The sequence below is a fragment of the Curcuma longa genome, chromosome 12 (assembly GCF_044706935.1).
Source record: "Curcuma longa cultivar G26 ecotype Majalengka, Jawa Barat chromosome 12, ITB_CL_G26_1.1, whole genome shotgun sequence".
NCBI lineage: Eukaryota > Viridiplantae > Streptophyta > Magnoliopsida > Zingiberales > Zingiberaceae > Curcuma > Curcuma longa.
Window position 1 is genome coordinate 9,188,926 of NC_133872.1, and position 27,716 is coordinate 9,216,641.

General features: G+C 37.2%; 3 protein-coding genes across 3 annotated transcripts; all 3 read left to right on the plus strand.

Moving 5' to 3' along the window:
- Nucleotides 1-532: 532 nt before the first annotated feature.
- LOC141843198 (mitogen-activated protein kinase kinase kinase 3-like) lies at nt 533-6,139 on the plus strand. The gene is made up of 11 exons (XM_074731238.1): nt 533-968; nt 1,321-1,755; nt 1,950-2,037; nt 2,180-2,242; nt 2,431-2,591; nt 2,691-2,766; nt 4,403-4,462; nt 4,618-4,725; nt 4,846-5,082; nt 5,305-5,420; nt 5,502-6,139. Exons 1-11 carry the CDS (start codon nt 583-585, stop codon nt 5,788-5,790), a joined length of 2,019 nt encoding a protein of 672 aa, XP_074587339.1. The 5' UTR covers nt 533-582; the 3' UTR covers nt 5,791-6,139.
- A 3,320-nt stretch (nt 6,140-9,459) lies between these two features.
- On the plus strand, nt 9,460-17,867 carry LOC141843592 (putative gamma-secretase subunit PEN-2). The gene is made up of 2 exons (XM_074731646.1): nt 9,460-9,790; nt 17,499-17,867. The coding sequence occupies exons 1-2, from the start codon at nt 9,526-9,528 to the stop codon at nt 17,657-17,659; spliced, it is 426 nt and encodes a 141-aa protein (XP_074587747.1). The 5' UTR covers nt 9,460-9,525; the 3' UTR covers nt 17,660-17,867.
- Nucleotides 17,868-22,655: 4,788 nt separating this feature from the next.
- On the plus strand, nt 22,656-26,607 carry LOC141843354 (carboxyvinyl-carboxyphosphonate phosphorylmutase, chloroplastic-like). The gene is made up of 7 exons (XM_074731435.1): nt 22,656-22,934; nt 23,037-23,110; nt 25,413-25,495; nt 25,573-25,597; nt 25,694-25,713; nt 25,803-25,952; nt 26,024-26,607. The coding sequence occupies exons 1-7, from the start codon at nt 22,720-22,722 to the stop codon at nt 26,378-26,380; spliced, it is 924 nt and encodes a 307-aa protein (XP_074587536.1). The 5' UTR covers nt 22,656-22,719; the 3' UTR covers nt 26,381-26,607.
- The last annotated feature ends 1,109 nt before the right edge of the window (nt 26,608-27,716 follow it).

Genomic DNA, 27,716 nt, shown 5'->3' on the forward strand with positions numbered 1-27,716 from the left:
AATAAATAAACAAATAAATAAATAAAAAGCACAAAATTAACCGTATGTAGTCGTTGGGCCCACAAGTCAAATATTATATTTATTATTATTATTTTTTTAAAAAAAACTGCATACTATAAAACATTTTGTACCCATGTTTTTTACTTAATTTTTACCGTGCGGAATATTCTGTTCTTCGCCGCCGAACTCTACTTTTAGCTTCCTTTTGACCGGCAGAGGAATATCTAACCAATAAACAGCTGGTAAGAATGTGAGTTAGGCGATAGGTTACCAGTAGAGGTATGTTCTCTTCCACTCTGTGCCACGTCATGCCTTTCGCGGTCCCGCGCCGGCGGCAGTCCCGACGTGCGAGTCGCTGTGCGCGATACCTTCTCGCTGATTGGAGAATATGGTGGGGCCCACGACCTCAAATAACGCGTTCCCACGCTACTTCACGAGGGTGACTCGCTCGCTCCTCTGGTTTCTTGCTTTCTTTCCTTCCCCTTCCTCTTCTTCCCCAAATCGATCTCCCTTATCCTTCTTCTGGCTGCGGTCTGTTGGAATTCGGCTGCCGAGTAGATCGAGATCCCTCGTGTCGCGGAGATGCCGGCGTGGTGGAAAGGGAAGTCTAAGTCCAAGTCGAAGTCGACCTCCAGCCCTCGAACGAAGGAGCCGGAGACGCCGCGGACGCCGCTGGGGACGCTTGAAGACCAGGATGAGGTGGTGAGGCGCGGAAATAAGGAGAAAGATAGTATCTTTGACGAGCTGGTCTCTAGGAAGAGTGGGGGTCATCCGCTTGTCGGCGGCGGCGGCGGCGGCAGGGTAGTAGGTGGAGCTGCGACGGGATTCATGTTTGGTCACCCTCTGCCGCTTCCTTCCGAGATCTCTTTGCAGGGCGTGCCGGCGGGGTTTGCATCGTCTTCAGCGTCGGCGTCAAGTAACAGCTCCTCTGGGTCGTCGGATGAGAGGCCGGATCTTGCATCCTATAGGTATTTCTGTTTATTTGAGTTGGATTTTTCGCTTGTTGTAGTGGGAAAAATTGATTGTCTTGGAGGATCTCTCTTTGATTTTGGGGTTTGCATATTTCTTCTAAAGATACGATTTTTGCGCTCCTAACGGTAAAATTTCTTGCCTCAGCGATATTGAGAAAAGTCTTATCCCTTAACCATATGGTGCTACAGCTTATTGGTCAAATATTTTCCCATAATTCAAACTGTCTAATGAAATGGCTCCTATCAAGTTCATACTCACTTTCTTCAGGAATCCCTGCCTTAATTGGAACATCGTTGTTTGTAACGTGTAGTTGGATTGCTTAAGATTTAGTTTGCCTTCTCATTGTAGGTACTCTGACCATGTCAACTTAACGGGAGGCAGAAATGATGTGCAAAGACATGAGCACGCGGCTGAAGACAGGCAAATTTTCTCCTGCAGTCCAGTTTCAGAGCATCCGGATAGGGAAAATGGTTATCCTCATGCTCAAACCTCCACAGAGACCATATTTAGTAGAAGGACTGCAAATCCTTCCCCTGGTCTGAGAGGGCATCGCTTTCCTACTTCACCTGTGCATCCCAGTTCATTTGGTTTATTTCCAACGTCCCCAAACAGCTGGCAAGATAATTTACCCAGCCCGCCTCATCCTCTACCTCTTCCACCAAGTTCTCCCAGCAGTTCTCATTCTCCATCCTCCTCCTCTTCACGCTCTCCGAAGTTACAGTGGAAGAAAGGAAAATTACTTGGCAGGGGTACTTTTGGTCATGTCTATCTTGGATTCAACAGGTACTTTCTTTTTAATGTCTTACTATATATCTGCATCTGCAAACTCACAAAAGGGTTCTATACTGACTAAGAGAAACTAAGTCCTGTGATCTATTAATAGTATGGATTTACTCTCTCTTGTACTTAAGCCATCATCATGCATTATTTACATCTTCACTATCATGTAACATTATATTCATGTGCCCCTGCTCCAGTGAAAGTGGGCAGATGTGTGCTATCAAGGAGGTCAAAGATATTTCTGATGATGCAAATTCCAAAGAATCTCTTAAACAGCTAAACCAGGCAATCATCTAGCCTTTTCATTTTGCCCCATAAGATATTTTCTTTTGTGTTTTAGTGATTGATGTATGCAGTTTTCATTTTGCACATATCTTCTAGCCATGAGATGCAAAAAATAATTAAAATTCTTTGTTCACAATATCAGGAAATAGCTTTGCTTAGTCAGCTCTCACATCCCAATATTGTGCAATACTACGGCAGTGAGTTGGTAAGTAAACTATTTCACTAGGTAATTTGTGACCTGTATCAATTTTGTTATTCTTCACAACAATGCCATGAATGTTTACTCTTCTTGGAACTATTTATATTGGAAACTTGCTCAGTTTTGGCTAATTTTACTCTGAATAGTTGTTATTACACAAGTCATGTGCATCTGTTTTAACATCTATTTTGCAGGTTGAAGACACACTATCTGTCTTCCTTGAGTATGTCTCTGGGGGTTCTATGCACAAGATACTTCAAGAATATGGTGCTTTTAGTGAAGCATTGATTCGCAACTACACAGCTCAAATACTTTCTGGACTTGCCTACTTGCATGGGAGAAGTACTGTACATAGGTACTTGGCCACTTATGTTTCTCATCATTCATATTGCTGATAAGCCATCTTGTTTGTTTTTCCCTCTCTATACCTTGAAAATTGAGTCAATTTTTGCAGAGATATTAAAGGGGCAAACATACTGGTAGATCCTAATGGTGAAATCAAACTTGCTGATTTTGGCATGGCTAAACATGTAATTTTCTTGCTATTATCTTACTTGTATATTTCATAAAATTGGCGTGCACTGACTACCGTGATTATGAGCTCAGAAAAGTTGTGAATCATAAACCTCTCTGTTATTTGGTATATTACTAACTGCATCAGATGAACAAATTTCCTTTGCAAGCATCAGGTCAATGAATCAATCTGTTAAAAGTCATTGACTAGGCATACTGCTTCCTTTTTGTCTCTCTCTTGTATAGGATTGGCATATTCGATAGCTGAATCTAGTTAGGACATCTTATGATGCTATAGTTAATGTAGCACCAAATGCAACCACCAAGTGTAATGGTAATTTTGTTTAAGAGAGCGTCTATGTGATTGTGATATATGAGGAAGACAAATTTTCAAAGAAGTGCTGATACAATAAAACTTCTACAGCTTCTTCCATTTGAAGATCTCAATTGCCTTTCCTGTCAATGTGCTTAGGAAGTGAAACAAATCAGATTGTAGTTAGACTTTGACACAAAAATGCAATGCTGATGAGTAATAGAACATCACCAATTCTATATCTAAGAAATTGTTTATTGCAACTACTTTCTGACATAGGATTATAATATAAGATGGGAAAGGATGGAGTCATGGAACGATGGTGATGGGAAAAATGGTAATGAAAATAACTAAATGAGAAGCATGCCTGTTTTTCTATGGGAAGGAAACAAATTGATGGGCATGTTGATTTATGTTCCTAGAAACACAGCTATGAGCCTTTGCAGCACAATTCCATTTATGTACTCAAGTGTGGAAAGACAAGAGAATCAATCCTAAAACTTGGTAAAGTTGATAGCATTTAGTAGAATTCATCTTATGAATATATTTGAGCAGTCAACTTCAGAGCCTAATCTTGCTCTATCATATCTATCTCTTTGTTTCTTTTATCTATGCCTTTAAAGATAAAGTTGGGTTGCTAAAAGGATAGGTATGTAGATATCAGAAAAAAAGGTATCCACTGAGGGAAAACAAATGTAGTGTGTGGTATCTTGTCATAAAAGAATAAAAGAAAGATAAAACATACTGATATAGATGTTCTATGTATCTTCATTATGTGTTGCAATGCAGAGAAAGTAGTCCAACATACTGATCTTCTGTAAATATCCTTGATAACTTTTGTATTTGTCACTGTTAGTGGAATTGATAGACAAGCTACCCAAGTTTATGTATGAAAATTCAGGAATAGTTGCGCAAACAATGTCATAGTAATTGAAATTCATTTGCGAGGACATTGATCAAGAAAGTTCAAGCAAGTAGAGGCTTTATAAAGTCAAACTCACTGATTCTAGAATTGGAAATTAATCCAGTGTTTATTGATATTCATTCTAGGATAAATTTGTTTTGAAAGTTCAAGCAAGTGGAGGCTTTATGAAATCAAACTCAGAGATTCTAGAATTGGAAATTAATCCAGTGGTTAGTGATATTCGTTCTAGGATAAAATTGTTTTTAAAAAAAAATAAGCATGCTTGTAACATAGTGACTACATGAAAAATTAGACCTGGCTAGGCATTCAAATATGATTCTATTTACTATGCTTGTATTGAGATTTCTCATCAACTGCTGATTGATGTTTGTTTTTTTGCTGAAAACTCTATTTTAACAATTTTTACTGGAAGCAGATGGCTGCATATGCTTCAATAAAATCTTTCAAAGGAAGTCCTTACTGGATGGCACCTGAGGTAAATTTATACATTAGTCTTTTTAAGCGATAAGTTTGTATGTTGTAAATTTATACATTATTCTTTTAGCAGTAACTTTGTATGTGGTTTATTTCTTACCTTTTGTAAGTTATATTAATCATCATGACAAATTCAAATAAAATTAACACAAGCAGGTTATCATGAATACCAGTGGTTATGATCTCTCAGTTGATATATGGAGCCTGGGTTGTACAATTATTGAGATGGCAACTTCCAAACCTCCATGGAGCCAGTTTGAAGGGGTATATGACATCTGTGCTTCACACATTATTCTGATATCAATATCCAATAGATGATTTTTTAAGACTGATGGTTTTTTATTTAACACTTCCTAACTCTATTATTTATATTCCAATTGATAGGTTGCTGCGATATTTAAAATTGGAAATAGTAAAGATTTACCAGAAATACCTGACCATTTTTCTCCTGAAGGAAAGGATTTCCTAAAGTTATGCTTGCAGCGTGATCCATCTGCACGTCCTTCGGCAGCTAAATTGATGCATCACCCATTTGTTCGAGAGCAAGCAACGACGAAGGCTCCTAAATTTAATTTGGTCAAGGATGTGCCTCATTATATCACCGATGCAAGTCAAATAACAGTAAGCCTGGAGATCTTATTCAATATGCTTAAAGTTGTCTGATTATATTTATTTCAAGCTTTGTACACTATCCTCAATTGAGTTGCTTCTTGAATAAGTGTGGAATCTATCCATTTTCGGTAGAATTTGCTCCATTAACATCAACAAGTTAGAAAAACATATTAGAATAATTCTGTCTTTTGGTGTTTGTTTTATTAACGTAGCTTGATTGATGCGCATCAGGGCACTATTGATTTTACTTCCAGTAGAAGCACTTCTCCTCTACCCGATAGAGATTATAGTGTGAGACACTCATCTGCATTGCACTCGGCATTGCCTTTTGCATCGAAGAATTCAAGGTATTTTTCAAGTTCATGCTCAGTTAGAGATTCTATGGTTGTTCCTAGACTGGGGTATCGACATTATATTTCATTTTGCAGGGATTTACCAAGCCTGAGAATGAACATGTCTTTACCTGTCTCCCCCAGTTCGAGTCCATTAAGGCAAATCAAACAATCTAACAGAAGTTGCTTGCCTTCTCCTCCCCATCCAGCTTATTCTCCTCCTCATCCAGCTTATTCAGCCGGAGCAGCCACCTACAGCCCGGTCAATTTGTCACTCTATCCAACTAGGCTGAGCAACAACCTCCCAGATCCTTGGCTCGACTCAAACCTGTTCAAGCCTCCAACCCCCTACGGATCTCCTCGAAGATTGAGCATGGGTTTGTAAATGTCAATTCTGAGGATCTCCAGCTCAATGAGAACTTTTTGCTTGCGGGATCGAGGGGATCAAAACCTGCTCTATGCAATGTTAAACCACCCTAGTCTTGTAATTGCTTGCTTGCTACTCGAGCAGCTTTATCATGGGTGGTCTTCCATTGTGATCTTCTTGAAATGATGTAGCATTCCATAAAAAAAAAAGATGTAGCAGTCCAATACAATCAGAATCCACCACATTGTATAGAGCAAATCTGTGTTCATAGTTTGTAACAACAGTGTTGTTGAAAAAGAAAAAAAAAAATCTGTAATAGACAAAAGGAATGGGATCAAAATTTTTGGCAATGTCATGCCTGCTTTAAGGTGCAGTCTCGTTCTTGAATAATTGTTGTCTACTTGTGATATTTGAACAGGTTTCTTTTACACTCTCCCCTTTGCCCTCAAAAGTTGACTAGTTTGGAGACAAAACTATAGTCAAATAATAAGGGAGCATATTTGACCTTGTCTCAAACATGAGACAAGGTGTAAGAAAGGTCAACAAGGTATTCCATCAACTGTTGCTTACACTATAGATGTTCTTGTACAGCTTTGAGAATCTTCTGACCATTTAGGTGGGCTTTATGATGGTGATTGAGCTTTGATTACCTCTGTGTTCTTTATGTCAACATACTCTTTGACTGCTGCCCTATTTGGACCAAAAAGAAAAAGAAAAGTAACTGAAGTCAAAGTCCACTAGGAGTCAACTATTACCATCTCATCTTATCTCATCATTGAGATTGTCTCGGTGAAATCGAGGTAATGTCCTTCTCCGTAGTGATCAACTGTAGTTTTTCGATTTATTTCTTCATAAATGGTCGTGGGGTCGATCATGTGGAGTTGTTGGTGGATTCCACCTTTAGTTGAAAAAGAACATCATATTTAACTTTTGTAATTGATTTAATTTAGTCCAAAAAGAGAATAGTTGTCGTAAAGAATATGATAGAGAAGAAAGAGGGGAGGACTATTTCTTGTTTAAAGTTTGGTTAATGAGATAGAATAATTATTTTTGAATTTGATTGGTAGGAATTTACTATGGAATACAAATAATTGTGTTCGTAATTGATATCTGCGAATATGATCCCCTTCCAATTCAACAGATCTAATCTACCATTATAAGAAAATACAGGATTAGCGATAGAATATTTCATCGCTAATCGATCGCTATTTATCAATAGTGATCGATTTTCCTCGTCATTAAAAAATCGATCGCTAATGTCATTTACCGATGGAATATATGTTTCGTCGCTAATTAGAGACGGAATATATATTTCGTCGCTAATTAGAGACGGATATTTAATCTTCCGTTGTTAATACTTAGAACGGAATTTTAAATTCCGTCGTTAGGATAGTAAATGAAATATATTGTTCCATTTCAGATCTAGCAATTGACTTTTAATTCGGTCTTTAATAGTATAGACGGAATTAAAATTTTATCACTAAATTCCTTTAAAATTTTGGCAGCACCTCTTCATTTTCGTATTTTTCCTGTTTACATATACAATGGTGCTTCATTTTCGTATTTTTCCTATTTACATATACAATAATATGCTATCACAAATGATGATTTTCACAATACAATCACAATCCATAATTCAGATATTCACAACTCACAACCCAAACACAATCACAATTCATATCTCATATATCCACACCTCACAACAAGAACATAAACACAAACGATACAATTCAAATTCACACATCCAAACTCATTCACAAATCCACATCTACACAAACAAAATGACATTTAAAACGATACATCTTAACATATCAAATCCAATATAATACATATTCAACAAAGATGAAAATCTCAAATTGAACTAAAAAAATTACAAAATATGAATCCATTCCAAAACAAAAAAATATCTCAAATATCTAATTAATATTATTTAGTCCTGTAAAAAATATAATATATTAATAAAATAAAAAAAACTACATTATAATTATGATTAACCAATTGAATTTAAAGTTATTATACACTATAATTAAAAAAAGATTATCTACAATGTCCTGAAAAAATATAATACAATTAGAAATATATTTATTATAAAAATTAATAAATCTAATTTGCATGTTCATGAGTGATAAACAAAAAAAGAAAAGTTAAAATGTCAACATATCTCTCAGACAGCTACTCATTAGGATCCTGAATCTCCTAAGAGTCAAAGTCATGCGACGTTTGACTCATCCGAGCCATGAATTCCTGCATTTCCGGTCCAATTTGCTTATATTTCATTTGGGCTTGCTAAGACTCTTGAAATTCTTATTCTAATGTGCAGAGTCGATTCTTCAATGTTTGATTTTCTTGCTCTAAGACTTCTACCCTAGTAGATGATCCGCGGAGATAACCCCTAACCCTAGGGGTTATCACACGATCATATACGATTCTCACTTGGGATCCAAGACCATTGGGATAACCCCTCTTTCTCTTTGTCGATGGACCCCCTTCTCAGTGGGTTTTCGTTCTTAGCAGATACACTGCTTCTCCTCAATATTGATATACTTCTCGACCCATCCCAAAAGCTCGTCATACCCAGTTGGAGGTTTCTTCACCAGTGATCGAAAGAAATTCCTTTCTTTCAACCCCTATGAGAGGGCATTAATTAATATTTTGGGGGTAGCAAAAGGAATCTCAAGGGTGATTTTGGTAAATCGCTGTATATACTCTAGTAATATCTTCGACTGCTATTATTTTAGATTAACTAAATTGAACAGTGTTTTGTTGATACTTCTTGCAACTTGCAAAGTGATTCAAGAAAGTCAAACATAATTCCTCAAATGACTGAATAGTGTGAGGCTTGAGAGTGTTAAACCATTGTTGGGCTGGACCAACCAAAGTTGTCAGAAAGACTTGACATTTGATCGTGTTGAAATATTCATGAAGTAAGATTGCATTCTCAAAATGACACAAATGCTCCTTGGGATCAGTTGATCTGTCATAGTCCTCAGACTTAAGGAGAACGAAAATGAGGGATAACCCTTCTACCAAAATCTCCATGGAAAATGGGGTGGGTCAATGTGACAATGTCTTATTAGGAAGCTTTTCTTCGTTTATCCTCCCTACCCTCTTAAGACTCTAAGGGGAATCCTTGCTCCTCTTGCTAAAGGACTTCTTTTATAGTCACCATGATTATCTAAGTAAGTTAGTTACGGGTAAAAGGTTGCCTATGATCATGGTCATAATCTTCCTGCCACTAGGGGGTCCCTTGAGGCGACTCCCCCCATACTAGAGGATTGCAATGAGTGTAAACCATCCTCAACATCTTAGTCTCCGATGTTCCGATAAACGATACTAATTATGGTACATCTGAACTCTAAGTCTCTTTCTGTTGACCATTCACAATCGCCTATCACCTTCGCGATAGGACACTAACCAAAATTAACACAAGTCAGAGGTGCTGGAGTGATCCGATAAAGTCCCTCCGATGCTTAAGTTCTAGAAGTGGAAAGAAAAAAAATGCATCTATTAAAAAAGGAAGGTAGAATAATATAAATTTAGAAATTTACACGATAAAGCATATAATAATAATATAATCAATTGGACCGGACCAGTAATGACTTGGACCGGCCAACCAGAGATGTTGACTACTGGGATTATCATTTTTTTTTATGTGTCCAAGCCAGTTGCGACCGGTCCGGTTTTTTTTTCGCCCACTTGATCCAACAATGAAGACGACTTGAGAGGAGAAGTTCTCCGATCGAGGAGGGTGAGATGGAGCCGATCGACGAGGAGCGGGGACTGATCGGCCACCGATCTACCGCCGGAACGAGCACCGCCGTGGGCGGAGGAAACCCCAGTCGGCGCACGTGGCCGACGGTGGACGGGCCGCATGGACTGTCGGAAGAAGAGTCTCTACGCTACGCCCGAGGCTACTTCTATTGGGGCTTCGCCCTCCTCCCCTTTCTATGGGCCGTCAACTGCTGTTACTTCTGGCCTGTCCTCAGGAACTCCCATTCTTCGCCTCGGATTCGCCCTTGTAAGCTTTCCGCTTTGTCTCGGCTATACCCCCTTTTGATTAACGTTGCGATCTTTCTGTTCTAAAATTTTTGTTAGTAGTAATCCGGCCAAGAAATGATTGCAATTTATTTCCGTATGATTTCTGTATGTTGATATGAAATTCATGGGGTCTGAAGGGAGTCTTATGATGAAATTATTTGAAAGATCTACTTTAGATAAATAGCTTCAGTAAAGCTATAAACTCTCATTTCATTTTTTTCGATAATGGCTTATACCGGCTAGTTTTTCATCATCTATTTAGTTGTTCTTCTGGAATTATATTCTCTTCTTATTCAAGAGTCAAAACCTATGGGCCACGCCAAATATTTGGAGGAAAGTCGGTTGTAAATGAATACCTTTTTGTGCATCATTGAAAAGGTCCAGTAACTCCCCTGGAAAATCGCATGATAATGTTGTATATGAAAGTATCTACTTTCAGAATTTTATTCAAGTTAGGAGTTAGTCTTCGAATCATCTCCAACTCAGATGGAAATTTCTACAATTACAACATGTCATGAACTTACTTGAGCTAGCTACTTTGGGTAGTCACATGGAACTTGCCACGAGCAAATCTCTAACAAATAGAGAAATGAGGTAGCTACTTGAGCTACCTTGCACCTTTACTTCACTGGGAAAGGAAGCTCGTATATTAGGCCTAAGTGTAGGGAGTTCAATTAAATGAAGTGTAGTCAATAGAGGTGATCAAGCTTGGTCAAGATGCATGAGGGTTGAAGTTGTTCAGTCATCCTCTTGAGGTTTGCTTTGAGTTGTAAGGAATGAAGCAAGAATGATTAAAGCTTGGTTATTACTAGTGGGAAAGAGTTGAGCTTACTAACATGCAGTGGAGAATAATAACAACTATCCTAATGTGAGTTAAGGTGGGAAATGGCAGTAAGTTCTTCCTAAGAATCACCCAGAGCCTCAACCTCACGGGTTAATGTGGTAGATTTTCCATGAGCCTTTACAATGTTGCACTTGGACCTCTTTTATAGTTCTCTAAATAAATGCTCATCCCATGGCAAGGTTCCACATGGCCAATGCTACTTGGACTTTGATTGTTGATCAGCTTGAGCAGACATGTCACACCCTTTTCATTGTTTACTATTCCCACATATTTGTTCCTGATCACATGGTTAAATAATAATTGTGGACATGCGCCAACATCTCATCGGTCTTTAAAGATAGTTGCTAATTTTACCTGCATCAACTATTCAGCCTTTTATCAAGTTAGGAAATGATTTCAAAGAATTTGATATGAAATATTCTCTTTGATCTTTCCCATCATTGTTGCATTTAGGACATCTGGCCCCATGTTCTCTCTCCTCTTCTCTCCATATTCTTTCCCTCTATAGTAAAGTTGTGAATTTAATTTTTTGTATTTTTATACTTTTACTAGCCAACCCCATCTATGGGATAAAGCTCGGTTGTTGTTGTTTGATACTTTTACTTGCTCCTATGGAAGATTTTTTGCCAACCTTTTCTCTAACTCAAGCCATCTCCCACATTTGACGATGCTTTTCTTGCTAACTTGACTGGGTTTTATTAGGTTTATTAACTTTGTCACTATGTTCACCTTGCTTTATAATGTAAGTTCCATTTAGCTAAAATGTGTCCTTTACCTTTTTTACTTTTCTTGAGTACCACTTATTCTAGTATGCTCTCTAGCAGGTTAACTCCTAGTTGGGTTCACCTCAACCTTGCTAAATTATGCTTTTTTACCATTTTATCTTATAACCTTTGGTCCATTTGAATTATGTCTTTGTAAGGATTTCCTAGGCAATTAGAGCAAATTGCCTTCACCTCGACCATCCTATCTTTGCGCTGCTACTTTGGCCATGTGTTATCTAACTTAACCAAGGTGCTCCTTCAAGTCATGGTTATTGACTCCAAGTTCTTTTCCCAACTAGTAACCCAATGGTTCCTCAGCCTAGTACATGCATTTGCATTCCTTAAGTGGCTCAATCTAGTGGTATTGAGTTTAATTGGGATGTATTCTATCTCATCTTCCACCATCTTTAAAGCCAAGCTAGAGAAGTAGAGGGCTAAAAATTGTACAACTGAGGTCCTACCTTAAGTGGCTCAAGCTAGTGGTATTGAGTTTAATTGGGATCTATTTTATCCCATCTTTCACCATCTATAAAGCCATGCTAGAGAAGTTCAGGGCTAAAAATTGTACAATAGAGATTCTACTTTCTTTTGTTTCCTACCAAGATGGACTAGGAATTTTCTGTTCCACCAACCTGCATAACCATTTTCTTTGTGTTGGGACCCCCAGATTATAACATCCTTTCTATTTCCTTCTAAGCAACTGTTGAGTAATGAGTGCTGGTGGGGTGGCGGTGGATAGTGTTAATCATTTGTTCCCTAATTTGTATTGCCACATTTTAGTGTTTTTGGCTGAATGCATTGTCATGGTTCTTAATTTTTTTGACTCTGTGCTATGTTCATTGATTCAGCCTAATGCAACCCTCTTTTTTTTTTTCATCTGGCTTAAAACTGATATTGGTGTTTTCAATTAGAAAATCTAACTTAAATAATTATCCATATTTTCAGTAATATTACTTTTAAATATGAATATCATTGCATTGGTACTATAACACAAAACTTCCATCGAACATGCTAAAGCTCCAAAATAAATCAGGAATTTGATTACCAAGTTTCGATTTGAATCTAATAATATGTTTACATTATAGGGTGCTCATAGCAGGTAGTTTTCCACCATAGCAAGTGGGCAGCAGTATCAGAGTGCAAATTTTAGATAATATTCTATATGAGGATCAGATTTTTTTCCCCAACATGAATATAGTTCTACCAACAATCATTGAATTTAGTTGCTCAATGTTCACCTGCCAATTAAAGGTCTTCCAATTTTGTTCTTCCTCTTTTGATGCTGGTGTAATGCTTGGATTTGCCTGGAAGTTATTTCTGATACCTTTCCTAGGTTGATGAATTGACTCATCAACATGATCCATGTGTTTCTTGTTCATTTTGACCTTATACAAGATAACATATATCTGTCTAACAATAACTATAATTATTGTTGTTGGTTGTCACTCCGAAGTTAGCTGTAAATTTGATTTTCTTGACAACCTCTATATCTGTTATTGGAGCAAATTAAAAGCTTGACCATTGTAGCAATAACCTTATTCCAATATAGCTGAAATCACGATGTAAGACATAATATTGTATGACCTAGATCAATAGGATTTAGTGGGAAGGCACACAGGACCTGAGGAAGCTAGGTTCAAGCTAAATCTTTAGTTGGAATACAGTCTTGGTGGAACTTAATACAAAAGAAAACCAATCCAAAGGTTTTTAGACCATAATCAGTTGTTGATGTTGATGGTTTTTAGTTGTTATTTTATTTTACTCTTTGAAGTCCTAATTTGTCTTGTTTTAAAAAAATAAATAAATTTGGTTACTCTTATAAGGTACTTATTATCATTGTTTGAGGCAAGTTTTTGGAACAGTTCTCTTTGTTTCACCAACAATTGCTTGGTCTAGTGATAAACAAACTAGATCAGGAAGACAAACTTCCAACCAAAGATCGGGGGTTTGAATCCTTATAATGGTATTGTTAGGAGAGGGTTAGTCTTGTTGTTCCCACCTTGAATAGGGAATAGTCTCAAATTCAATGTGGTGCAGGGACACTATATGGCCAAAATTAAGAAAAAATTGTCTTTCTTTTTCTTGCCATAGTTTATCTCACCTTCGTAATATCAATGAATACGCACCCAGTTCATCTTGTGTTGTATATACTATCCGAGCTCAACATTGATTCTCATTTCCATCTTCACTTCCACCATTGAACAATCCATTGATTTCCATAGTTCCCCCTTCTGTCCAATCTCCTACGACCCTTGTTTTTGAAACAAAAACTAAGACTGCAATAATCCCAAACAACAGTAGCTATAGGTGCCCACCTAACATACCCTTTATTGTGTCAACATCTGTTGCCTGCAATTGGCACCAGATCACATTACATCTCTGGCCTCATCTTATTGCTTCTCTCATCTAGCATCCTTGTGGAACAAGGTGTCGGTGCATCCAGTGTTTCCACTCGCTCTACATCCTACCATGGCGTCTTTATCAGAATATATCTTTGTTGGACCTGTTGCTGGTCCTCTTCACCAACCTTTGGTCATTGCCTAGAGAACAATTTGTTTCCACCTGTATATTGTCCCATCAAGTTCCTATTGACAGCTGGCACCACCTTGTTAGAGTGCTACTAGAACCACCACTCTTGTTGATATTCACTGCTGTTAATTTTTCCCCATAGCTCCTCTATTATCCCATTTCCTTTTTGTTGTTTGCCAGTGAGCCATTGTTTGCGGCAATACGGTCCAGAAGTGCCACTCACTGGCTTAGGTGCAACATGTGGAAGATCAAATGATTTTGGGTTTATTTGTCCATATAAATATGAGAATATTTTTAAAAACGCTGAGAATATTTTAGAAAAATGTTTAAGTGGTGGCTTGTGGCATATAAATTAAAGAAAAGCTGGTGTGATAAAATGAAAAAGGAAAAATAATAGCTTAGATTTTAAAGCAAACTTGTGCAGATTTCAACAATGGGATTAACTCACAACAATACAGTAACATCACAAAGCCATTAAAAATTCTTTTTATTGTTTTAAAACTTCTTTAATTGAATTAAAGGATAATGAAATAATAATTGATAAACCATGTTAGGTACTTGTGGGTTCTTCGTACTAAGAAATCTTTTGTCCTCATTACAACTTTGCCTCAAGACAACATTTGCCTACTTGTGGGTTTTAGGATGTGGCAACCCTGCAAGCCTTTTGATTCTTATTAGTTCTTGGAAAGTTCCAACTTAGCATTCCCTTGACTGTCTTGTGGAGCCCAAGACATAAAAAATATAGACCTATAAAACTTAAGTTTATTTTTGTTGCCCGAGACAATTTAAAAATTATTATATGGTAAATATTAATTTGATTATCTATTCCTTATACTGGAACTAAATTAAACAGTCATCTTTTTGTCTACTTTTTCTGCAAATATTGACATTATAAACTAACAAACTAGCTTGATATGGATAAGTTAATTGCACTTTAACAACTATGTGTGCATATGCATGTATGATGTGAAATACATGTACATATGCAATGGCTTGAGATCTTTAAAAATACAGACTTCGAAACCATCTAAAGTATCTTATTGATTACAATTAGAATCCTGATGACACACATTATTATACCAAACTCTAGTTTCAAAAACTATTGATGTATCCTTCAGGATATATTAAAGACATGTTAATGAATTAATGTTATTATTTCAGTGTAGTACATAATGGAGATGTAAACTTTCAGGTATTCACTTGGTGCTTGACCGTGAAATAAAAGTGGGAAAATTGCACAAACTCACATATATGACAATCTTTCTTGCACACCGTCTAACTCTATTCCAATTGAATTGGATACAGTCTTGAGAACATGCTCATTCTAATATTTCATTTTGGTTAGTTATCCTAATTTTGTTTAATATGGTAATCAAATTAGAACTCTTTATGTGTTGGAAGTGCCATTTATGTTTTCAGCATACATTTTTTTTGGGCTTTATATTATAGCACAACAACAATACTGACTCACTCATCTTGATTTGATATGCTATGGCACACTATTTGTCAGTGCTACTTTGAAGACAATTCAAATGTAACTAGTTCATGCTAGAAATATTATTTTGGTTCATGTTCAACCAATTTACTTTCCAGAATTGTCATATTCAAAGATAACTAATGATTTCCTTGAACTTATTTATGCTACTGTATTTCAGGATTGTAATAATATGATGCTAGCACTATAAAAACTAGGCTATTATGACTGTGCAAATCATCTCAAATTATGGTCCTTTGACACGAACTGCCTTGTTGCTAAAGAACGTGGATTGTTCATACTATCTAATTTCAAATCATATAAAATGACCAATTTGATTTCTTTACTCTTTACTTAAATGCTAGCTATAATTCACTGTGCAATACCTGAAAATGCTTCATCTTTATTGTTGCCATTCTCAAGTTGCTAACATATCAGACTGATTTCTGTATTCTTGAATCTAAAAACTAATCCAATTAAGATAGGTATATTCTAATCCATTTAAGATGGGTGTATTCAATATGACTCATGATTCACAAATTTACTAAAATGATGCATGATGAGAACCTCGACTTTCGCTAGCATGCTACATTGGCTTATGGATAACAGTTGTCCTTGCCGACACACCCACTACTCAAGTGGGAAAGAGAGATGACTCATAGGTAAGAAGAAATAAACAGTGGGAGAAGTTGAAGGTTAATGTTGGAGGAGGGATATTTGAGGATGAAAATGCTGGATGTGTGGGCTCATTGCAGAGGTGAGATTGGGGTGAGCTGCCTTACTAGGGAATTGTGAGAGGATTGAGAGATTGGGGTGGCAGAAGAGGGAGACACTGGACGATTGTGAGCTGACAAGGGAGGATCAGAATTTGTTTGGGTAGGGGAAACCATCAGGGATGGGAAATCACCGACTAAGGAGGGAGAGTCATTAGAGGTTAGGGTACAGGTTGGTGTTTGATGACTCTTGGAAAGCGGGAGAAATAAATTAGAGGATGGAAGGGGGATTTAATTCTTAGCTTAAGCATCACTGACCTGGTTGCAACTACCCTAAAGCTTCTCAATCCTAACCTTTACATTTTCGAAGACATTTAATGCTGGTTGTCAAGGCATATTCTTAGATGTAATTGCCATTGAAAGTGTCCAAATTTTTAGATGTAGTTTATGTTGGGTTGCAAGGGTGCAAACATAGTCCCACATCTAAAACACATGGGAAAGATCATGTGTTTAAAAGGATGAAACGTATCTCCATTGGCATGAGACCTTTTGGGGAGAGCCCAAAAACAAAGTCATGAGGGCTTAGGCCCAAAGTGGACAATATCATGTCATTGTGGAGATACAGACATACTTGGATCCCTACAATTGGTATCAGAGCAAGGCCGCTCTTCACCGGACTAACCGCCGGATGAGCCATGATCTAGATCTAACCATGTGGGAACCCTCGGAAAAAAAAACAAAGGAAGTAGGGGAGACTCGGACCATGAGGGACATGACAGCCGGACCATGAGGACATGGCAGCCGGACCATGAGAAATGACAGCCAGACCATGAGAAATGGTAGGGGAGCTTCCAGTGGTCCTTTGTTTGAGGGGGGGATTGTTGGGTTGCAAGGGTGCAAACATAGTCTCACATCTAAAACACATGGGAAAGATCATGGATTTAAAAGGATGAAAAGTATCTCCATTGGCATGATGCCTTTTGGGGAAAGCCCAAGAGCAAAGCCATGAGGGCTTAGGCCCAAAGTGGACAATATCATGTTATTGTGGAGATACAGACATCCTTAGGACCCTACCGTTTATCAAAATTTCAAGGTTAAAACCTTCACACCTCTTGAATATGGAATCCACTAGCGGACTATATCATGAAACAGTTGATCTTTCCTGTTTACCTCAGCTTATTGGCCTTTGCATGGCCACTAGTGGTTAATATGGAATGCTCTCATGATAGAAATGGGTGAAATGTTTTCTGCATAATGGAATGCTTGTCAAATATGTTATCTGATGTTTATATTACACTGATATACATCCAAATATATGTTCTAAACATTTTCTCTACTCATTTTAATAATGGTCCTTAATCCAGATGTAACGCGATCTGCAATTGGGTTTTCAGTCTTCGCTTTGGTCCTGGCTACATGGTCTCTTACGTTCGTAATCGGAGGGGAACCGCTTTTTGGTCCAGTGTGGAATGAACTTGTCATGTACAACCTCGCTGACAAATTGGGCTTGACAGGTTGGACATAAAATCATGGTGAAGAAAATGCCATTTGTTGTTGATCTATGTTAGAGCAAGACATTGCTTGCCTATTGTGCTCATTATCATATACCACCTGCTTCAGTAAATCCCAATCATCATGTTCATATACATCATAACTGTTAAAATTTTCTGCTTTGGATGAATGATACCTATTTCAATTAAGTGGAGACAACGTTTATAATTTGTTCTCTATTACTTGGAACATAAACTTTCAAATTTAGTTGAATATGGATGTGTTTTTGTGTTATCATGCATGAAGAAATCTTCTTGTTAGGGAGTTGGAATCAAGCATCATCCATCAAGAACGAAAAGCTCCTTGATTAATTACCCTAATGTAGGGGAGAATTTGGTCTCCCACTGAGGTTTTGTTTGTTCAGGTTCTATTTACTACTACAATTATTCAAAGATGAACTAGTCAAATCAATTACGATATATATTTTTTTTGGCATGATGTTGATATCTGAGATTTGAACTTTAGTACAGAACTGTTAGATTCTAGTTCAGACCAACCCTAAAGATCTTTTTCAATGTAAGTGTTCATTTTGACCTCTTTGTTGTCTAGTATGTACCGTTGGGAATTAGTCCTATATACGCAATCAAAGGATGCTGGACATCTGGATTGACTGCCGTATGCGCTTTTCGATTTACCCTGGTGGTCGGTGGGAAATTGCCGTGGAACCGGGTCAGCCATCTCCAGAGATTGAGTCCATGAGACTGATTGGAATTTATCTTTTTTTTTTTTTTTGGGAATTAGTCCCATAAGGTTAGGTGTGGTGGTAAGAGGCATGGTGCATTCTCAAACAATTAGGGTTCAATTCTGACACGGGGCACACTAACAACAGTCTTTCATCTAGATTTTCGAGGATCATCGGGGGTGTATTGAACGTATCATATGCAGCATTCTTCTAGTTCTACTTGAACTTTCATTTGGATGCACTTGGCTTCTTCGATATTTCTTCGTCTGTTAACTTCTTAACTTGTTAAGACTTTTCAATTATCCAACTAATCATCTGATCAATATATTTGGAATTTCATTTGTCAAGTATCTGATTAACCTGCTTAGACTTTCACTTGGCAATATCTAATCGTTAACCTTCTTGAATTTCTTTTATTTCATCTCCATTATCAATGTGAAGCAGTATGTACTTGCACAATCGATACACTATATGTCTTAATTTAAATCTTGGCCCAAACATTATAGCTAACACTTAAATCCTATTTTGACCTTTTAAGTTGATTGCCTTAGGTTGATTTGACTCTGTCTTGGTCAGCCAAAAGAGAGAGAATTAGGTTCTATGAATGAATTTTATGAAAATAGTTTGGTCGAAAGAATGAATGATCGAAGAGAAAAAAGTATTCTATTAGGAGTTAGTGAACTTCCAAGTCATCTGAAGGAGAAAAAAAAATTATTCGAGGATGTTTGAAATCAATCAACCTATGATTAGATCTGGTTTGACCTATGGATAAAAGAAAGAAATTCATTTAAACTTAGTACAATCAACCCAGATCAAAAGATCTTTGTAGTGCTCCTACGTATTAGTGCTCAACCTTTTCATATGATTAACTTTACACTACAAGGTCTAGAAATCCTATCTTTTCCTCGTCTTTTCTTCTTCTTCGATAAGAAAATCTATTACAAAGCTAAGGTTGCTTTTCTATTACAAATATGACCAAGAGGTGCTTGCGAATGAGGAAGATTTTCTCATCGGAGAAGACGATAAGATGAGGAAAAGATAGGATTTCTAGACTTTGTAGTGTAAAGTTAATCATATGAAGTAGGTTGAGCACTAATATGTAGGAGCACTACAAAGATCTTTTGATCATGAAAAACACACACATTAGGAATCCAAGGAGCAAGATCGAGAGAGAGGAAGGTAGATGACAACGGTCAATCAATATTGTTGAAAAAGAGAAAAACTTAATCAGTCTAGGGTTGAGTAGATTATAATTTTTGACTCGGCTAACCAATGTAGGATCAATGTTATAAATGCATACACCACTTTGATTTCTATGATGCATACCTCATCAAAGTCAAAGATGATGGGTTAGAGAAGTTCACTCAAATGGAGCATGATTATTATAAATTTGAATATAATATCCTAGAAACACTTAAAACCAATAAATGAGCTTCAAGTATATATTCGAAAATCATCCTCATACTTATTTTGGGGCAAATTAGATCGAATCTTAATTATTACCCTTAGCTCAAACTCAAGAAGTTTACTAATCTAGCCTTAGCTACGTGCTCATGTTGTTCTGATTCATGCCCTCATGATATAGCTTAGTTGGTTAGTACAGGACAAATTTGTTGAAATGGACAAGAATCGAATCTCGATAAAATCGAAATAATACCCTCCCTCATAGTCATGGAGCTGATCGTGTGGGACTGTTGAGATGACATATTTCATTTTTTACTAAAATATTATTTTGATTCATAAAAATAATAATAATAATAAATCAAAAAACTCATATTTGTGAAAAAGACATTTTTGTCTCAATATAGTATATAATGACTTTTAAGACTCTCACCGACTACCCTAATTAGTACTTAATTATTTGCAAATTTATAAGCATTTTTTATTATCATATAATCGATAAATAATATTTATTTATTTATTTATTAATGAATTTGATAGGCCATTGGACTTATCCGGACTGAATTCCGGACGCCATCTCCTAGCGTGTGATCCACGTGCAGTGAGAGGCTGAGAGCGCCACGTACTTATCTCCATCAGATCACGTGATCCAGCTACTCCTTCTTCACCTACCTCCACTTTCACCCAATCATAATTAGCCACCACAGCTTTCACCCAACCTATGAAAAATATTTTAAAAAATAAATTAATCGAATGAAATTTAAATATTTAAGTTATAAAATAATAATAATGATAATAATAGAAGAGACAGAGGCATGATGGCTGAGAGATATAATAATCGAATTTATTATTATTATTTTTAAAAAAAAATCCAAGTGGATTAATAATTGTTATTTTCTATTATATTTCCAGCGTCGCAATATTAATATTAAACTCGTACCGTCGGTCCAGCCTGGCCACGCCTTACGCACCAATTAGTCACATGTCTCGCATTTACTAATCAACCATTTTTTTAATTTAATTGAGGCGGGCGCAGAGAAATTATTATACGGACTTATCAAGTAATTGTCAATGTGAATTATTGACGCCCGCGTCCCGTTCAATCATTGGATCAGCCACGACTCAACTCACGAAGAGACGACGACATACTCATCAAAAATGGAATCCGACGATTTCGCATAATCAATCTCACCTCACGACCATCTATATATATAAACAAATAATAATAATCATGACAAAAGAGGATATTATCTTAATTTCATTAAAATTCAACCCTTATTAACTTCAATAATTCTATTTTATCATAATCAACTTAACTATATTACAAAGACAAAGACGATAAATATAATCTATAAAATTAAAATCAAACAAAAATAAATTGATTTTTTTTAACTAATAGGAAAAATCAAACAATTGATAATAAATTAATTAATTAAATCAAAAATTAAAATATTCAATTTTTTCATGATGAATAATCGAGATTATCAATTGAGTGTTAAATATTCACACTCTTGGGATATTGTTGAGTTGGTTATGATAGAGCAAATTTGCAGAAGAGGACAAAGGCTCGAATTTTGACGAAGTCGAGCAATATTGTCCTCCGTCATAGTCAATTACAATTTCTCGAATTACCTCTTCATATATGATTGTGAGACCGATCGTATGAGACTGCTAAAGTGACGGATTCCACATTTTTACGTAAGTGTGTTAAATATTCATGATTTAGAATAATTAATCCACTTATGGATGACTTTTCGATTGGAGACAAAATTATAACAGTCGACTACTTTCGATTCAATTTAATTAATTAATTTGATATTTTAAAATTGAATTAAAAATTAATTATATATTTTTTTAAAAAAATAAAAATTTTGAATTAATCAAATTGTACTTTCTATTTGGATCGATTAATTTAATTTGATCTATTTTTTTAATTTAAATTTTTAATTTTTATGATACGAGACTATCGATCTGATTTTATAAAACAATTTTACCAATCTTTAATAATAAATTTTGAAAGTGGCATTCCTATAAAATCGTAATCGATACTCTATTTGTAAAAATAAATTCATGAACTTTTCTGGCTCATGGGTATTTTGATCCAGCTCAATCAGGGATATGTAATTGAACCAAATAGAGTCGAATAGTAAGAAGCTCAAGATCGAGTTTGGTTCGTTTTCCCTAAGCTCAAGCTTGGTTCAAGTTCGATTTGAATTTTAATTCTTAAGCTCGAGTTCGGCTCGTAATAAAATTAAATAGTTCACAAACGGCTCGAGTTCGATTAAAAAATGACTCATTTATAAGTTAAACGAGATTAGTTTGAGGAGTGATGCTACTTGTCACAACATATTCCCGTCACAAATTTGTGATGAGAATCTGAACCGTTCAATCACAATCACCCATTCAATCACAATCATCCATTCAATATAATTCAGGATTTAATATATTTTAAAATCCAACGATGCAGAGGTCTTCGTCACAATATTTGTGAGCCTTTGAATGAATTGTGACAAGTAACTTTTTTCATACTGTTAAACTTGAGTTGTTTGTGAGCAGCTTGGTTCGTTTACACCCCTCAATTTAAGTTTTCTACCTACATGAGACTTGTGGTTTGAGTCGTGGCGCGAAGGTTTAGTCACGTGCTTTGCAGTTGCAGTGTTTCGTACGTTTGCATTTTTCTAATGCAGATCGTGATGCCACAAGTGCACCCGATAGTCCAAGTGGGGTCCACTGTGTTCGACGGGCCAGATTAGATCTAGATCAAGGCGATCTGATCTTGTCCGTCGGTCGAGTCTCCCGCGGTGAGCATATCGAGGAGGTAACCTAGGCCTCCGCGCGCTATAAAATCCGGGCCTCCCTCGCCGGAGTTCTTCATCGGTCGCCTCTCTCTTCTCTTCTGCAGCTGCTCTTCTTCCGCTTCGAATCCGAGGCGTCCGATCTACGAGCAAGGGATGGCGCTCGCCGTGAAGCCGCTCTCCGACGGGGCCGGGCCCAGGAAGACGCGAATGCACCGCCTCATAGAGGAGGACGGCATTGTGCTGATGCCCGGCATCTACGACGCCCTCTCCGCCGCCGTCCTCCAGCACTTGGGCTTCAAGGCGGGATTCGTGTCCGGCTACGCCGTCTCCGCCTCTCGCCTCGGCATGCCCGACATCGGCCTCCTCACGTATGCATCCATCGACCATTCCCTCCCATTTCCCCCAAATCCACTCTTCTTCCACCATTTTTTCTTTGATTCGTCGTTGACTTGAGATTCATATGATTTTAGGCCGCCGGAGATGGCAGATGCAGCGCGAGCGATCTGTGCTGCCGCTCCTAATGTTGCATTTATCGTTGATGCAGGTAATGATTTCTCCATTTTTCTTTTTGCCGATTTGTGGTCTTTCGCCCTAGTTGGAAGAAATAAATTTGAAATTTTAGCTCAATTTGGACGATTCTGCTGACCACAACTAAAATTTTCAGCACTATTTGAAGTTTTGATTTTAGATGCAGGCAGATAAAGGAACTTTTAAAGTTTAGTTAAATTCAACAATTGGAAATGTAACTAGTCAAAGATTATCTGCAAAATTATGTAAGAAATGCTTTCAATGTGATAGGTTATTTCGAATCACAATTACCTTCATCTTTATTTCTTCTTTGATACATACTGGCAAGCAATTTGTCAAAAATAACCTTTTCTTTTCTGTAGCTAATTTTGCGTTTTGTTCCAATTTTGTCCTTTTTGTTGAAATATGATAAGTGTAACTGATAAAACAACTAAAGGATTAATTGAAAACGGTCATGATTTCCTAGATCGGTAGGCCATGATAACAATTCTATTGTATTAAATACTACAAATTTCTACTAAGGTGGTCTAGCAGGTAGGTGGGCAATTCACCTGCAGCTTCTTTCCCCTGCTAATTTTAATTAGTTTTCACTTATATTGTCTTTAGGAATAATAATTCTATTCTATAAAAAAAATTATTAACTACTTAGTTTCATATCAGGTTGTAAAATTGTTGAGATACCTATTCTATTTTAAATTTATAAAGAATAGATATTCCTTCATCTATTCCAAGAATAATTATTCCTTATTTATCTATCCTTCAAATGAAACATTCAATAGTTCGATTGTACTAATTTGATTCAATAGGCCGAATAGTTCAATTGAATCAGATGATCCAAAATGAGTCAATTAGGTTGACCAGTTTAGAAGGGTTAATTGGGTAGGCCAGGTCATCAAGCAATCCATCCAGCTTGGCCAAATTGTCTAGCCGTTCCGCCAAGCCCACTAGCATAGTTAGGCTAGTCGAGCTAATCGGAATAGCTGAATTGGGTGGGCAGGTGTGTTAATATTGTCAAGGTTGCACCAATCGGTACTGGTGAACCAGACAAGCTAGGTGGACTAAGCGTGTTAGGTGGGTGGCTGGGTCGAACACTCAGACCGGTTGGGTAATCTGAATGAACCAAGCAAACTTAATAGGTTACTTCGGCGGTTAGACTAGCCTAGGAGGCCAAACGGATTAAATGGGCTAGGTAGGGCTCAATTAGGGTAATGCGGACTAGGTGGTCCTTTTAGGTTGATTGGGTTAATTAGGTTAGATAGGTTGAGCAAGTTGGATGAATCATCTCGGCTAGCCTAGTTATACATGACAAATTAACTAGGTTCGCATAAGTAAATTGAGTTAAATAAATTATTTATGTATTTTATAATAATTTTATCATTTACTTCAATTGATGATCCAAATTAAGAAAAATTTATTTTAATTATTCCTTAAGTATTTTATTTTAAAAAAATAACTATACTATTTCTTATCTAAATCACCATTAGTCTTAGAATTTCAGGAGTGGTTAATTTAGGAACGCAGACTTATCCACTCATCCGTGATCTTGATTTTGAACTTAAGTGTTATTTAAAAATGTGGAGTTTTATATACTTGAAAGATATTTCTGACATAGTTGAATATCCCACTAGCTGTTGAATGATGCAAAGGATTAGATTTAGAAGTTCATGGGTGCACGACAAGTCTCCTTGCTTTAAAATATAGGAATTGCATGAAAGTTGTGATATATTGTTTTATCTAATAAAATGGTCGGAGCCACGTCCTTTCTTAATAGAACGGTTTGCATGACATCCATTACTTCAGCAAAAGGTGGAATTCGCCACCCCAGCGGCTCCACACGGTAAATCGAACCCCACGACCATCTATGAGGAGCATGACATCCATTACGAAGCATGTTATGTTGTATGTTGATTAATTTGGTCAACATGTAAATTCATTGCAGATACTATCTAAAATCTAAATTTTTTTATAATCTTATTTTTCATGTTCTTAGTAAGGTACCTAAACATGCTCTGGTCTTTCTATAATCTTATGTTGTATGTTGATTAATTTGGTCAACATGTAAATTCATTGCAGATACTATCTAGAATCTAAATTTTTTTATATAATCTTATTTTTCATTTTTCTTAGTAAGGTACCTAAGCATGCTCTGGTCTTTTAATAAAGAAGCCTTACCTTGATTTCTAGTCAATTTCATATTTACATATTGAAAGCTTGATCTCGTTGGCTATAATTTTGTCCAAGATAAACTTTTACATATTTATTTCAACGATAGCTAGCTTATGTTTAAAACCAATTCTAATTTCTCTTCAACATTCTAGATACCGGAGGCGGCAATGCTCTTAATGTCCAAAGGACTGTGAGGGATATAATTGCCACTGGTGCTGCTGGTTTATTCCTCGAGGTATCTTTTGGCGCGATGCAACAATTGTTTGCTGCCTTCTCTTCTTGTCTTCTAACATCTTTTCGCATTGTTTTCAGGATCAAGTATGGCCAAAGAAGTGTGGTAAGCAAATTCACAAATTTTGATCTTTTAGCTTTTCTTTCTTTGAGAATTCTCTGATGATTTTCGCCGGCCCCCTTTTGTCTCTCAATCCACAAGGTCATATGCAAGGCAAGCAGGTATCATAAATCGACTTTGGTATCGCTCTCTCTTTCCCAATCTCAATCAGATACACTGAACGAAGGTGGCTTTTATTTGACTACTTCAGGTGATACCCGCTGAGGAACATGCTGCCAAAATAGCAGCTGCGAGAGAAGCCATTGGTGATTCTGACTTTTTCCTCATTGCTCGCACTGATGCCCGCGCAACCGCAGGTGGTCTTGCTGATGCAATTGCTCGCGCTAATCTCTACATGGAGGTACCACCGGATCATCATGTTCCAAAACTATATATATATGCAATGATCACTAAACGGGTAGCAATTTGCAGGCCGGAGCCGATGCCTGCTTTGTCGAGGCGCCAAGGAGCGACGACGAGATGAGAGAAGTGTGCAAGAAAACCAACGGTTTCAGGGCTGCCAACATGCTTGAAGGGGGATACACACCCTTGCACACTCCTCAGGAGCTCAAGGAACTGGGGTTCCACCTCATCGTGCACTCCACCACGGCCGTCTACGCCTCTGCTCGCGCACTTATCGACGTCCTCAAAGCGCTCAGGGACGAGGGGTCGAGCCGAGGCCAACTCCACAAGCTCACCACATTCGAGGAGTTCAACGGTTTGATCGGGCTCAAAGAACTCAATGAGATTGGAGCTCGCTTTGAGAAGTTCACGGTGCCTAAAAACTAAGAGCTAGCGCTGTGTTATGTCTTGTAGTCGAGCGTCTAGAGTTTAAACTACCTGCCTCTGTTGAGCTCCTCATGTGAGAGTGTTCCCCTTTTTATGTTCTGTATCTTGTAATTTAGTGGCGTCTCGTGTGGCTGCGTTTCTCGTGTTTAGATTCTTTCTGTAACAAGTATGAATGAATAATATGGAGTATAGTTGTAATCTATTCCATCATATATCTGTTTTTGTTTCGATTGATCCTATCCTAGAATGTTAAATGAAGTGATTTTGATACAAAGACTTTACAATCTATGAAAATTTTTCATCGATTATCAAAATAAATCAAAAAGTACAGATGGGTTACGATGGATGATCCAGTGTCATGAGTTTTTCAAACTCTCTAAATATAATGTGCCTTGAGTGAGATTTGAATCTTTGTTATCTAAAAAGTTGATAATTATCTTCTGGCATTCTACGGAATTAATAAAGTTTAGAAGATCACTTTTATTCGTGCGCGAATCGACAGAGTCGAAAGTTATCCGTTATGTCGGGAGCTAGCTTCGTCTCTAATTGTCACGAGGAAGAGAAGCATTCAGTAGGACCAGTGTGTGTGTGAGAGATGAGGGGGATGAATCTCATTCGTTTGTTCGTTAATGTTAGGATAACAATCAAAGTCTCACATTAATACATGAAAAAGATCCTTGAGTTATAAGATGGAAAATATCTCTCATTGGTACGAGGTCTTTTGAGTAAAGTCCAAAAATAAAATCATGAGGACGTGGACCCAAAGTGGACAATATCGTACCGTTGTAGAAATATATATGGATTCCATCTGGATCTAATAGTGGTATCATAGCTCCTAATAAAGGGTCCGTTGGGACCGTTAAGGGGATGGATCCATTGGAATCCGTACCAATAAGGGATCCATTGGGACGGTTAAAGGAACGGATCCGTTGGGATCCGTACCAATAAGGGGTCCGTTGGGACCATTAAGGGGGAGGCTCAAATATCATATTGTACGAGACCTTTTGGATAAAGTCCAAAAATAAAACCATGAGGGCGTGGGCCCAAAGTGGAAAATATCATACCGTTGTGGAGATATATATGGATTCCATCTTATTTAACAGTGGTATCAAAGCAGGTCCATGTGGTGGGGGCTCCTAATAAGGGGTCCGTTGGGATTGTTAAGGGGACGAACCTCCGTTGGGATCCGTACCAATAAGAGGTTCATTGGGACCGTTAAGGGGAAGCTCCCATTGGTCCTTTGTTTGAGGGATAGATTGTTGGAATACAATCAAAGTCTCATATTGGAAATACATAAAAAAAGATCCTGAGGTTATAAGATGGAAAATATCTCATT